The sequence below is a fragment of the Poecilia mexicana genome, unplaced genomic scaffold (assembly GCF_051168715.1).
Source record: "Poecilia mexicana isolate PSO_F unplaced genomic scaffold, ASM5116871v1 scaffold_6, whole genome shotgun sequence".
Classification (NCBI taxonomy): Eukaryota; Metazoa; Chordata; class Actinopteri; order Cyprinodontiformes; family Poeciliidae; genus Poecilia; species Poecilia mexicana.
This window is the reverse complement of record NW_028263375.1, coordinates 25,189,684-25,204,839: the sequence shown is the minus strand read 5'-3', so window position 1 is coordinate 25,204,839 and position 15,156 is coordinate 25,189,684. Positions and strand designations below refer to the sequence as shown.

The 15,156-nt window shown below is 41.4% G+C and overlaps 1 protein-coding gene across 2 annotated transcripts in view; it reads left to right on the top strand.

Annotated features, from left to right (window-relative positions):
* Nucleotides 1–15,156, top strand: part of plxnb2b (plexin b2b) — a 155,385-nt gene that overhangs the window by 92,375 nt on the left and 47,854 nt on the right. For both annotated transcript variants that reach the window (XM_014987447.2, XM_088006478.1), the window contains one exon: nt 13,038–14,164. In XM_014987447.2, coding sequence (XP_014842933.2) covers nt 13,040–14,164 — 1,125 coding nt within the window. In that variant the 5' untranslated portion in view covers nt 13,038–13,039. The remainder of the gene's footprint in view (nt 1–13,037; nt 14,165–15,156) is intronic.

Sequence of the window (15,156 nt, the reverse complement as noted above, 5' to 3'; positions counted from 1 at the left end):
GCAATATGGGTGACTCAGCATGTGTGCTGCGAGTTGGATCACTGTAGCTGTAACAAAAAGGGGGGTGAGGGGAGTACAAAAATCTTGCTGCTAATATGAAACTGAACATTTATAAATTTATAAGACTCAGATTTTTTTTGCTACACAAAGCTTCTCCCTATTGTTCAAGCTCCTATGCCTGTGTAGAGAAAAAAAAATGCATTCAAATGTGTTTATATTAGAGCTGCACAATTTATCGAATTGCAATGCTCATTGCAATATCAGTGTGTGCAGTATTTCATTTGCAACAGACTGCTTGTGTGCAGCATTTGGTGGGGTATTATATTTCAAGTGTCAGGCGTTCACGCTCTGCATATTGATTTGGTCGGATAGATGGACTCTAACTGCCCTCAATCTTTAATGGTTTGGTGCTAAAGGCTCACAGAAAGTGGTGAGAGCATTGCATTATGGTTAAAAAAAAGTGCCTGGAAAATGTTAGTGAATTATCAGTATTGCAATTGATTTATAGATATTTTATACATGCTGTTTATTTACTGTACATCTTTGGATTTGCATAATGATGTTTCAGTGTCAGATGTCTGATGTTTGTGACCCATTTGAAAGCACTTGCCAGATCACTGTATATATTCTATCTTACATTACACACAGTGACTCCAGCTGTGCGCCGACACAAGATTCATTTTTGCTCCTCTCATGCCATGCTTGGAAGGAAAGCAAACAGCCGTATTACCGAATCCCCCTTCAAGTCAGAGCCACTAAAAAGACAGAGCAGTTGTGTCTTAATGCCGAGCGTTGCATAGGTTTCATGTAAATATCTGCTGGAGAGGAGGCGAGCAATCCGTCACCATGAGATCAGTATTCCCCTTGGAACCAAAGGAAAGCTGGCCACTGAGACTAAACCACATTACAAGATACCTTCATGGCTCATTGGCGTTTATGCTCGTGAAGTGAAATCATTATAACCAATAAGGTGTGTAATGGATTCCTTCCCAGCAGTCAGTCTGCCGGCTTGACTTCTTAATTGTCACTGCGTGAGTGTTGGAACATGAGTGTGCAGTGTGTAAGAGCAGGGTGATGAGCAGGGCTTCACCTCAGGGTGGTGGATGGATTAAGGAAGCTGCCTTCCGGCCGGTTGAAGCTCACAGTTTCGGTGTCTGTGTGCGAGAGGGAACTTCCAACTTGCTGAAATGCCCTTTAGCAAGACACTGAGTTATTACCTGTTTTCCTTTTTTTATTTTTTTTTAAAACTCGAACGTGAGGAAGTGGAAAACGAAATGGCCTGCAGCCATCAGTCTTGCATCAAATTGAGCTCAGGGTGAAAGCATTAGTAGACGATTTGATTAGTGGATAGACGGAGAATTAATAGACACGTGTTTTTGCTAATCAGAGGTTTAAGTCATTCATCAAACAAAACATTGCAAGCTTGACATTTTGTGAACTAAAAAAAAATTAATCCATGCATCAAAAAAAAAACAAAAATGAAGGGGTTGATTGATAGTGAAAATATGTCTAACCGGAGTCTTGGCATCAGTGACAGTTTTCATATGCTGCTCCAGAGTTGGTTTTTCACATTCAGATCACTGAGTGAGTCAAGGAAATGAGCTTGTGCATGCATGGCCGCCTCCGACAACTGTTTGTGTGTATTACGGCAGCCGTCTGGACGCGGCGGCTATGTCGGGCCGAGGATGTATTGGCTCCTGAAAGTAGCTCTCCTCTGCCAGGCTGGGCCGTTTAATCAGGTTCCCCAAGTCCGCCAGCTGTGTCCACACAGCGAACAGCCACTCTACACCACTGGAGAGCTGCAGCATCCAGCTGGGGAGACGCCGTCGGAGGGAGGAGGGGTGCAGGTGGTTTAGCGACGGGAGATTAACCGAATCTGCCCAGACAGACAGAGGTTGCGTTTGCGAGTTTGCCTGAAAGACAAACAGAGATTGAAAAGATTACAAGAGACTGCTGAGAAAAGTATGTGGCTGGAAAAATTCAGGCACCGAAATTTCTGCGTGCGTGCGTCCGCAGCGGTGCACACAAAGCACATTTAAATGCGTGTGCGGCTCGAGCGGTTTGTGTGCCTGAGCCTGTGGTTTTGTGCTTTTGCTGCTCAAGTGTCCAGCTGGCAGAGGGGAGATAGCAGGAGCCTTAAAAAATGGTGACGGAGCAGTAAACAGACACACAAACAGTCTATCAGCCTTAATGAGGAAAAGTGCTGTGCCTAAACGGATGGTGCATGTGTGTGTGTATGCGTGTGTGTGCACATGTTGGGCTCACACCTCCCTGACTCGTGGTCATACATCACAGCAGACAAATACACAACACACATAAGAGGACACACAGAGACAAAGTAAATACTCAGTAAATTTGGGACACACAGGCTAAAAAAAGTACCCTGGTGCGATCCACATACTCTTTGGGTCACGGGCCAACTTTAAAGATGTTAGCATATTTAGGCCAAAGCAGCTGGATCCCTCTGAAATGGACCGGGCTCATCAAACCCCCCCACCTCTGCTGGGTGCCATGAATACAATGGCCTGGCTGCCTGCTTTGGTGAGCGAGCTTCTCCCAGTCAGTCAAATTGAAATAAATGAACTGCCAGCCCTGACGGCAGGGTAATTGTTCATATGGAAATTGGATTGCCATCGTCACGCCAGCCTCCCCGTTGCAACTTGTGAAACATCGCTGTAAGGATTGGACAAGAGTGTCTGCATGTCAAAATTTTTCTTCCTTTTTAAAAAAAAAAAAAAAAAAAGGGCGAATAGAAGACGTGCAGATAAAGAAAGTGCTCTCCATAGTCTCCCTTTTCATGTGTCTCGTCTTTAACAATGCTTCTTGTTCTGCCCGTCCTACTGGTGGTGGCAGGGAAATAAAGGACGGACACGCCCATTTTCCCAGTTTGTTGTCACAGCTCCAGACCCATCTTGTGCTCTGTCTACCTTGTTCGTAAACTTACACTGTGTAGGAAAAATAGCAAGAGGTCCTTGAGAAAAGCTGGTTTTCAAAAAGTGACATCATACATTGCTTTGGAAAAGTATTTATAATTCTGTCAAAACCAAATTAAATAAAAACAAATTGGTGTATCTCTCTTGCTGCCGCTGTGCAGTATATCATGAACATAGCCTTTTCATAATATTGGTGTGGAAAAGTTGGTACAGCAAAGGACTGTTTTTATTCAGCAATTGTTTGCTCATTTCTTCTACATTATTTTTAGCCTCACCATTGCCTTCCTACTCTTCCGCTAGATTCTAATTTCTTTCACTGCTCCGTCTAGACTTTCTCCCATTGAGCTGGATTTCTCCTGTAGAATTTCAACTGAGTCGATTGGCGAACAGGAGATGTTTTGAATGATGACGACAATTTCCTGCGTTGTTTTAAAATTTCAGTCTGCCTATAGTTTTAGCAATGGCAGTGAAAGAAGCGAACAAAGCCGTTCAGTCCACTGACAGCGGCCTCATTCGGCTCGGCACTTCTCTCTTCACCATGGAGGATGGTTGTTTACGGCGCAGGCACACATCACGGGCAAACGTTTGCGAAGTTGAAGTTAAAACTTCAGCAGAGTCCACGCCTTGAGGAATCAGTCATTTCTCAATAGCCGAGGGTCCAGACCAAAGTGTAGAACAAGGGGCTGGTTTTTACCAGACCAATGAGATGTTCTGCCTGTTGGACAGTCTTGCTGTAGTCAGTGCCTATGGATGACATCAATTACATCATCAAGGTCACAGAGATACACAAGGAAAAGTCAGTTTACTAGTGACGTATGCCACGTTTCAACCAGCTTGGCACATTTGGACGTTGCAATCTTACCCATTCTTTTCAAAATATCTTTAGCTCAGTCAGGTTGGATGAAGAGTTTCTGAGAACATATATTGTTAGGTTTTTACCAAAACTCTCAATTAGATTTGGGTCTAAGATTTGACTTGGTTGTTCTGGTACATGACTGTGTATCTGTGGCTGTATTTTAAGATATGTTGCCCTGCTGGAAAGTTGATCTTCACTTGGGTGTTGCTCCCTTCGGTAGGTTTTCTTTCTGGATTGTTGAATTGTTGCACCATCACATCAAATCACATCAAATGCACTGAAGCTTTATAATACAGCATCCCAACATGTTGAAGTTGAAGGACTATTAATATTTTTCCAAGGCATTATGTCTAAATCCTCGGAGACTTCCCTGTTCATCCCTCTCTGCACAATACGGAAACCTCTGGGGACCGGCCAGTAATTTAATTGCACTCCTCCTTTTCTCTTTTTACATCAGTGAAAGCGCTTTGATTATAAAGATACTCAGCACATCACTGTCGGAGCTGGCATCTGTTGAAACCAGCTCATCTTTACAAGTGTTGAATATGAATGATCCCATCATGGAATGATATATCATTTTATGTTTTCCGTGTGGCGCGTCTGTTATTTAGCCATTGCATCCGTTTCCTTTCCGTATCTGTTTTAGTGTGCAAGAGCAGCACTCATGTCAGGCTACTACTTGCCAGGTCAGCAATCTGAAGCGGTTTGTGTGGATGATGGAGTCACAACCGATTCTCCCCCTTCGAAGCTTTATCCTTTATGATCTTTGGCTCACTCTCCCTGCCAACGTTGGCATGTTTGCTTCATGGCGAGAGGATTGGACGACAGGCGTGAGGGCTTCCATGTTGGGTTTTAGTGCCACTGTGTCAAAGAAGCGCAGCATGGCAGTTTGAGGAGAGGAGTGTCTCTGTGTGGTCAGAGGGGGATTACTTCATCAGCACTTCAGCCTGAGCCGGTGCACGGACGGATATGTGAACATGTGGTTCAAAGCCTGTGTGAGGTTGTGTGCGTGTTGCGTATACACCTACAATTTTTCAATTATCTGTCATTTCCTCTGCTGAGAGCTGCCTCTCTTGTCTAGACTAGCCTTAACTTGTAGCAAGTGACTAAAAGAAATTGTGGTACGTATGCCAACAAAAGGTGTGTGTGGAACTTGGCAAGCCAACAAAGTGACATATTTTCAGAAGCAGGAAACTGTAAGTAGTTTCCTAAGAGTTTTTTTCTTGCAAGACTTATCTTCCCTGCATCCAAATTAATAAGCTTGAAGTACAACCAAATGACCTGAAGCCTAGTGAGGTAATTTGTAAGACTTTATTAAGTCTTATAAATTTTATTTGTACACCACCTTAAGTCATGCATTTTTTGTTGACTGCTCAGTTGGCCTGGCAAGTACAGACTTAACAGCTCTGCTCACGGCTGCATGTATTACGAAATTGTCCTGGATCCATCAGAAATCAGTCAAATCAATTGTCATATCTGTGGAACGGTTACAAGCGGAGGCGTACCAGAGACATTAGTGGTGGATTTTTGATCTTTAGTATTTGGCCGTTCAGATTTCCCTTTAACAATCCCATTTCTAACAGAGTTCTAGCTCGTTTCCCGTGAAAACTAAACATAGTACAGGAACACAGGTGATGTTACATCACGTGCATGAGAGAGAAGTTGCAGTCTAACTGGGCCTCAGTCAGTCGAAATTAAACATTTTTCACTACCTCTACCAGTTCAAGAGTTAAACAGCCCAACTTTTTTTCTTTTTTTTTTTGCCATATGTTCAGTCTTATTATTTGCTGGAGTCAGTTCCAGAACAGTTTGCCTCAAAACTGCCTCACTGTTGGAACAAATTAACTTCCTGTGGCAAAACTGCCAAAGTATAAAACGACAAGCAAGATTACCAGCATTAGCCTTGCTTTCTGATGCAGCTGCAAAAGAGCAACCAATAATATGCATCAGCAGCAAATGGTTCTTTCTCTAATGCAGCAGCGCCGGATTCATTTTTGAGGTGTGTGTGTAGTGGTGGTGGGAGGGGGCATGAGGTGTTTCGTTATTTTGAATGTCAGGCATGCGCACTTGTTCAGTTGGCTTGATGGCACCTATGATGGCTATGTACATGATGTTTTGACACAAAAGATATTTTTTTCTCCGCAATTTTAAAGAGGGTTAGATACTTAAAAAATTAAAAAAAAAAAAAATCTTTTCCTTTTTTACTTAAAGGAAAATCTCAGTGCGTACCGCCGTACAACCGCGGGTGCCCTGTACTCACTTATTTATTGCAAGTGCAAAATACGCACGATAATGTCGAAGATGGATAAATATGACAAAAATCACGACTGGTCAAATATTTGGAAGAATAAAAATATATAATAATAAAATAGATGTCAAATATCCTCCAGCAACGCCAATTTGGAGCAGCAGGACAAACTAATGGTTCCAGCGCATCATCACGTTACGGCGCAGCGCCGCTATCTGCTCTGGGTCTGAAGCCAAAACGCAGCGCAGATTTTATTTGCTGTTCCACAAATTGTGTGGGAAAGAGATTTCTGAGTGGGACAGATAACCAGCTGGACTGATGACAATATTTTTGCATTGAAAACAAAATGAAAAACACCGTGATTAAACTTTAATGTGCTTGTTATTTTACAAACAAAAATTAATTTCAACAGCAAACAGAGACCTGAAAACATCAGTGGCCATCGATACTTATGGCTACTGATGGCTGGCTGGCTTTTGGACAACAAATCAACAACAGCAACTATTCGCGAAATTAATTTTCTGCCTGAGCAAAAATAATCTGCTCTGGGCGAAGTGTGGGTGATCATTTGGTCCGGACCCGTTAATGGACATCGGATGTTTTTTTTCCCCCATCCGGCCCGGTGGAAAGAAACCGTTCTATAAATACGGCATTTGGACCAGATGTGGCACAAATACAGAATTCTCTTTTCATTTTAGGAAGATCTGGTTTAGACAGGGACCCTATCAGAGTCGAAGCCTTTTTTCAGGTGTCAGACCGGTTCCTGATCCCGACCCTAACCGGACCTGGAGCGTCACGATTGTGTAAACCTTTGAGTGACTGTTATGATCTGGAGACTTAGATTTGGTCCAGATCTCAGGGCTGTAGGTTTTATCTGTGCTGCGTGCAAGTCTGTGTAAATGTGCCAATGGCCTCCAGGCCCCCGTTCCAGCACCTATGCTCCAACTTAGCTGTTTAACTCAGTATTAAAAATGGCAAGCATAGTTTTCTTCTCATTGCAACAGCTGTCGCACTACAGATTTTATTGCAGCTTGATGGCACTTGTGCATGCTGCATTCACTGAAGAGAAAATATTGAACTTCTGAGTTTCCAACACTCTGTCCAGGGTCGGTCAATCTGAGCCGATTTCTCTGTCCATCTCTGGTTATTGCACACAGTGTTTGTCCAGGCGTGATGTGCAGCTTTGTAAATCACTTGATGTCCTGTTGTGTATGCTACATTAACCCTAACAAATGGCATATTTTAACACAAACCATCATTATATCCTTTGCCCAACCAAGGAATTTTGTTGCCTTAGGCAACCGTAGCTCATTGGTAAAGTAGTCATGTCTGAGTGTCCTTGGGCAACCACTGCAGCCCCAGGTTGCATCCGAATATGCATATCGGTGTACGAGTGAACTTAAAGGACTGTATATGGTGTAAATGCATAACAAAAAACCGTGGGAGTGTGTGGCTGTTTCAAAGAACAAACTATGGAAACCTGGTGAGGTCAAAAAGGCGCTGTGCCTGCAATGATTTACCAGTGAGCAGGAAGTCAACAGAAACTGCTATTTAAGATGCGAGTCTGCATGGTGTTGTAGTTGTCCCACTTTCGTAACGCTCTTTCCATCAAATATTACCACAGCTGCTACACCACAGCTCACACACAGGAACAGCTGGCGCATGGTATCTGAGCCCATTTGACAAAATGGTGGTATTAACACCCAGACTATGGAGATTATGTGGCAGTACCTAAATTGTACATCTAGCCTGCTGTTCAACAATTAAGCCGACATTCATAAAAATGTGTTTTTAAATCTTGCTTTGGAGAAGGGAGCTCCGCCACATTCCCAGATGCATTAATGATCTCAAGGAGTTTATCACTAAAGCATTTCTTCACTAAACTTTCACCAAAAGGTTGCATTTAACAACAAGTAGTTTAAATGAAGTATTACTTGATTATGTCTTATATGGCATACGGTGAAAACCGCGACGTACTTACATGAGAGGATCAGTTCTGTTTTATGGTCAACGATGGCATCCATGGAGAAAAAAGTCGGAAAACCAAATTTCACTGAGGCAGAAATCAATGTGAGCGCAGTGGAGTTGAAAGAATATAATTTTTGGTGGCAACAGTAGTGGTGTGGCAAAAAAAAAAAGAAACAAACACAAACCCTATGGAGAAAACTTTGAAAATGTTGTGTGGATTTTAATATAATATTTAATTTGGCAGCTTTTTTTTTATATAGTTGTGGCTTTCATTATGAAGTGAAATTAAATATCTGAGGAACTGGGCTGCTTCAGTTTTTCCGTCACCAGTTTTTCTTCTCTCCAAAAGCTAGAATTAATTTTGGCCAAAGTTTCAGTGAGAGACTACATATTCTCCCAGCAAGTTTTTTTTTTTTTAATAGATCCACAACTTTTCTTGGAAAGTGACGTACTTCAGTTTCAGGTCACATTTCTTGTGTGCACGCCACCTTTTTAAATGAGACCTCTGATGTGGTTCATTTGTTTTAGTTCGACTGCTCTTCACTTGAAGGTCGAGCTGAAAATCGGCTAATTCTGACCAAAACCTGGTTGTTGATGCATCGGTGTCTGTTTAGGGATTCGTAAAGCAAGACAAAGAGGACAAGGAAGACATTTAGGAGGTCCAGTAGGAATGTATGAATTCAAAAAACCCAAACCCAATGAAATTAGCAACTTTAACTACATTGTGCGTCATTAAACTGACCAATTCTCCTTAATCTGGGTTTGCGTGTTTTAAGAGAACAGGATCCATTTACTCTGAACCTAATCTCTAATCTGGGGGAGGATCTATTGTTAGTAAATAATTAAGAGTTTTTCCTCTTCAATATGTTCCTTTGAATGTTGTGTAATACAAAGATGAATTGGATCAGATCCCTTATTCAGGGTCAGTTGAATGCCCCCGTGAGGTTTGCAGGATTCAGCAACAACTTTTTTTTTTTTTTTTACGAAATGACATTTTTCATATGTGCCACCTTTATTAGTGCCTGATGTGTTTCATTCTATTTATTCCAGATAATTTGAAGCCATCATTAGCAGGAGGCTGATGTGGCAGAAGGCCCTGCTAAATTTAACAGCTATTTATTTATCTTGAATGGCCACGTGTTGAATGATATGCCCAGTCGCCACGCTCCCTCATCAAAGCTTTTCAGATATGTGGAGAAAAGAGACGTGGGCTAGTCTGAAGAGGAATGGGTCCTAATTCACCTGCACCACCCCTATTACGCAGCGCTCTGTCCTCGGCTCTTTAAACCTCTTTAAATCTCATATTCAGAATTAAGCTGATGAAAACATAAGTGGGCTTATGGGAATGTGTGTGTTTTGGGTTTTTTTTTGTGTGTGTAGATGAAATAGTGGCCAGGTTGAGCAACAGGGACGCCTAGGTGGTTTGTTCATGGACAAAAAATAATTAGTGGCTTTGAACAACCTAATTTTCTGTTTATAGCAGTTAATTCAGATTATTTTTTAAATTATTATTATTTTTTTTTGTAGCTAAAGTTTTATTAAACACAAACAATCTCAAAGTATGGACTTTTCAGTATGATGTCCTGCTAATTAATTTGTCTCAGTCCTGACTTTCTTTCTATACTTATTGTTGTCAATTTTCCTTCATCTGTCGTCTGGAGTGTTTTTGTGTCTTTGTCCTATAGATTTTCACAACAATTTAAATTCATTGGTTCAAGGTTGGTGGGGTTTTTTCTTCTTATTGATTTCCAGTCAAGATGGTTTGGCATACATTTTTTGGTCTTATAAAGGCCAATTTAATAATGGTTGATCTCTTTCAAGTTTCAATCTGTTTTTCTTTCAATCTTTGAAAATCTCTCCAATAACTGGTCGAGGTTGGTTCAGATTTCTGTACGAGAATGGTGAGTAAGAGGATATAACGAGCAGCATTTTTTTCTGCACTTTCTGCTGTGTAGAGTTAATTATTTGTAGTAGAAGAAGAGGAGACATCACACTGCGCGTGTGAGGAATCTTACTCTAAAGCCTTTTTCAAAGCGGACAAAATTATTAGAGTTCAGATCTTAAATATTTCAGCTTCTCTTAGCGTTGAGAGAAGCGAGCATTCCCAAAGCAAGAACGATATTCCTCACTGGAACGTGTTCTTCGCATGAAGTATTTCCCCGTACTTGTGTTGTGCTCGCTAATCAGAAAAATTTTGAAAATTTTTGTTTGATGTGTGCCAATCAATTTTCCAAGAAGATAAACGTAACTGTCAGGTTTATGTCTGTGCTATTTCGATCGCTAATGAGTGCTTTCCAGTTTTTGTTGTTGCACATTGCATGTTGAGATCTACTCGTTCAGTCCTATTAAATGTCTTATAGCACACGCGTTGCTCTTATGAAAGCAGCTTAAATATCAGCTTGTTGTGGAAGACTGGTGTGTTGTAAGAAAATGCACTAAAATAACCAAAAGTATTGCCAAATGTGTTTTGAGTCTGCATTTACTTGCCTTTAAAAGCAAAACGTTATTCCTCTAAGAGCAGCTCGCAGACATTTTCATTTAATTCTGCAGTCATTTAAGTTTTTTTTTTTTTTTTTTTTTTAAGATCTCTGTTTTTAATAATTTCCTATATGACACATCTCCTTGTCGGTGCTATGCGGCTATGTTTTGCTTATTCTCCCCCCCCGACAATTTGTGGCAGCAAGGCTTGTTTTGCAGCTCTTGCAGTTTTTGTGGCGTTTCCTTGAAAACCTGAACATTAAAGTTTTCTTGGCATCTCTTCAAACTGAGACAGGCTCATAATTGCTACTAGAAATGTCTTTGAAATTGAATTTTTGTCACTTTGAAATGAAATTATTGTTCACCTGTTTTTTTTTTTTTTTGTTGTTGTTGTTGTTTTCTTTCTCCTCCCACTGCAGCGGGAGTGTGTAACCCCAAGAAAGCTCTTTGACAGAACACCGACTGCCCCTTTCTTTTTAATTAAAGCTGTAAGAAACAAACAACCGCACACTTTCTGTCCCGAATAAGCAAAGACAAGGATTTTACTGCACCATTTCAATTTTAATCTGCGAAATGACGGGCTTGATACATTTACGCAGCGAGATTGGCCAAAGGCGGAAAGAAAGATTGTGGCAGTAACTCCAAAGTAAAATAAAATCATTGAATCGATTTGTGGGCACTTGAATGCAAATGAGTGTTCCTGGTGAAATTAACGTGCTTCCCCTGCCCCTCTTCAGTCAGGGTTGTAATCAGTGGTCTCCCCACTTAGTGGAGTAAACAACGGCAGGTTAAGCCAATAAAACACAGCTTTGGCAAGTTTCATCGGGGGGCTTTCATTTGACAGAATGCGCCTGTGGATTTGACTGGCAAGGTGAAATAAGAAAGGCGGCTACTACAGAGTGTGAAAGCTCGAAACTGCATTCAGACGCAGACACACATTTGTTGTGTGGGCAATAGCTGCTGCAAAACCACCTGCAGTTCCATATTTACCACAGCTTGGGCAAACAGCAGTGAGCGAAGGCTCCGCAGGCACCTGCTGCGTCCTGGTACATGATGCTGTCTGTACGCCGCCATGATATTGTGTGATCATGTTTTCCTGAGACAAAACGCTGTTCTTCCCTCAGCACATTGTTTTCAGAGGCGTTTGTGTGTTGAGGGGAACAAAGTGCAAATGAAACTGGCTGAAAGCCAAGAACTTTAAATAGACCTCGTTCTTGGCCTCAATGTTTATTTACCCCCCGTCTGAGCAGAACAGTGATCGTTTTTGATATTAAGTCAATTAAATCCAAAATAGCATGGCCTTTTTATAACTGGAACACAGATCTGAGTCACACACACAAACACCTACACTGCACATGGTCTTAGCTGGAGGCAGTTTTTTTTTTTGTTTGTTTGTTTTTAAGGTTTTACCCCAATAGCTGAACTCCAGAAATACCTTGATATGATTGAGATTATGAATCACAGTTCACTGTTAGTGTTGCTGATGCAACAGCCAGTTTTGTGTATAACCTAGAGGTGTAGTGATACATGCAGTTCACAAGATGAAAAGACGGACAGTATTAGGTTCTCAGTTTTTTTTAAACGTTTGACAAATAAAAAGAAATGCTTTAAATATATATTTTTACTGCTTTAACTGTGTTTAACAGTGTCATAAATATGGCCAGTGGGATTTGACTAGTGTGTTTTATAGATTTGTTTTTGTAGAGCCAAATGCAGCAGAGATATGCAATGCCTTTGTGTTCATAACTAGAATAAAAGCTTAATGAACTTCAAACTGTGTTTGAAACATTCTTCAGTGTTTAATTAGCCAGTTCAGGGTTATTGTGTTAGGTTTTGACCGGAAAATGGCCAAAAAGAAACGCATGAATCATGGAATCAGATTGGATAAATGGTTGATATCACAGTCAAAACTGAGACAGCAGAGTGGAAAATCTGAAAACCTGGGTACAATCTGTCATGGCACTTTTTACGCTACATTACAAATGTGTGCTGGCATCATCTTGAGATGCTTTAATGATGTTTAAAGGTGCTGCTCTTTTTAGTAATTTGTTCAAGTGTATAAATGTTCAAATCTAATATTCATTTGTGAATGATAATTGGTTAGTTGGAACCATGTCTGATTAATTTTTGTAAAAAAAAAAAAAAAATGTTTTTTTTTATGCACATGTTTGATTTTTATACCACTTTTCATAATCACTGTAGAAAACTGTGGTGTTTTAGACCCACTGTAGGCAACAAACCCAGATGTGGTTCTGGGAGCTGGGTGGGTCCGATTTTATGATTGATTTGTAATCAGGAACCACCAAGCTCCCAAAGACATTTCTTTCCCTCCCCAAAAAAAAAAGTCATGACAGAGGTTAAAATGTGATTCTGTGTGTTATAAACTTTCCTGACCCTGACCTTAACATAAATTCTTATATGCACTATTGCATTGGGGTTATGTTAACCACTCAAATGCTGTTGAGCTCCAGTGTTTGTGGCCTTTAGAGTGCATTGATATATGCATTTAACTTCATTAATAATGAAGCACTTTCTCCTTTCCTGTTCCCAACAGAGATGGCAAGCTGGGTCTCCCTTCTTCTCGTCCTCTTATGCCGATCGATATCACAAGCCCAGGAGGAGAGCAGCAACGCCCCACACCCGGTTTTCAACTCCGAGACCACCATTAATAATGTGGTTCAAGACCCCCAGACGGGCCGTATTTATCTGGGAGCCAACAACTCCATCTACCAGCTCGGCCCTTCCCTCAAGCTGCAGGCCCGTGCCGTGACGGGCCCCAAAGAAGACTCGCCTACCTGCACACCGCCAGCGTCAGCCTGCCAGAACACGAAGCCGATGCCCAATCTCAACAAGCTTCTGCTAATCCATCCATCCAATCAGTCACTTATAGCCTGCGGCAGTCGCTATCGGGGCATCTGCTCCCTCCTCAACCTGTCCAACGTGGAGCAGGAGATTTACTACAGCGACAGTAAAGGAGAGAGGACTTACGTTGCCAACGTAGAGGATAACGTCAATGTGGTGGGAGTCATGTCCTACTACAAAAAAGACGGGAAAACCTTCAACGTGTTTATTGTGGGGAAGGACTACAGAAACTCTGACAGTTCAAAGCTCATCAGCACGCGGATCCTCGACGAATACAAGGAATGGGTCGTGTTTGAGACCATCATCGAGGCTTCCACAATACAGCCGCCATTTAATATAAAGTACTCTCACGACTTCCGGCACGCCTTCAAAGAGGACGGCCACATATATTTTCTCTTGTCTCGAACTGACGGCGTGGACACCAAAAACCTGACCTTCGTGTCCCGTCTCTGCGAAGACGACCAACAGTACTACTCCTACACAGAGCTTCAGCTGAAATGTGGAGCAGAAAATCAATACAACAAAGTCCAAGCGGCTTTTGTGGCTTCTCCTGGAAAAGAACTGGTGCGGGCCATGACTGGGTCCACTGTGTACACTGGGATGGAGAAAGAATGGGAAAAAGTCCTCTTCATGGTGGCAAGTTCGGACGACCTCGACGGTGAATCGGCTCTGTGCATGTATCCCATGAACTCCATCAACGAGAGGCTGGTGGACATAATCCGCGCTTGTTACAGTGACAACGGGAAGATTTCAGGGGAACCTGCTGTCTACATCCCCTACTCTTCGAAAGCTGGAGAGTTTTGCACGTATAACATTAAAGTGAGTTCTCGATAAACGTAGCATATTTTATAGATCTCTGTCTTCTATGTATAAAAAGCATATTTTGTCAGTAAAAACAGCTATTGCATACTTGTTTTTTTTTGTTTTTTTTATATTCCTGTCACACATACTATTGATGGTAGGCATTTGAAAAGCTTTCCTAGTCAGATGCTATACATTAACGTTAATAAAACTTGTGTCAGGTAGACGGATAAGGCCAGAGTTATTTATATCCGTAACACTTAGATTGGTGTGAATATGTGTGTGAATGGCTGAATGCAGTGTGAGGCGCTGTGGGGTCCTCCGGATCTGATGAGGCGCTTCACAAGTACAGGCCATTTTAGTAACTTTCAGTGACTGAAAAGTTTGTTTTTGACAGAAAATGACACAGGCACCTTCCACATGACATTTAGCAAAGAATGTTGCATTGAAAATTTATATTCTCAGATGGCACTTCTATAGTGGAAAAGCCTTTATTTTTTATTAGAGCAATCAAACACAGCTGATAATCATTTTCAAAATGTTCCCATATATTTGACTTATCTCCAGATCTTTCAGGCTCCTCCTCTACCCTCTAATCTTTATCTGCTTTGACATAACTCCATCAGACCCGAGACATTACAACATATGGCCCAGCCTTAAACATCTTAAATTCATGTATCTACAATTAAGGCCTTAAAATATCTTAAATTCTTTTTTAAAAATGTAAGTTGGCCTTTCTGTTATTCCCAGATCTTAAAGTTTTGTCTGGACAGGACTATTTAACCTCTTATATTCTTCTTCTTTTTTTTTTTTTTTGTCGCAGAACTTTTCTGTCAGACAAAAGTCACACTCACACATCTTATGTTCTGTGACTAGACACGCTTGAAACTACCGCTAACTAGCCACTGCTAGGTGTACAGGGTGTATCCTGGCTAGCTGGCTAGCTTTTTTGCATCTTTCATGGGGAAGTGCATATTTATCACGTTGGCTAGATGAAGTTTGTGCATTTC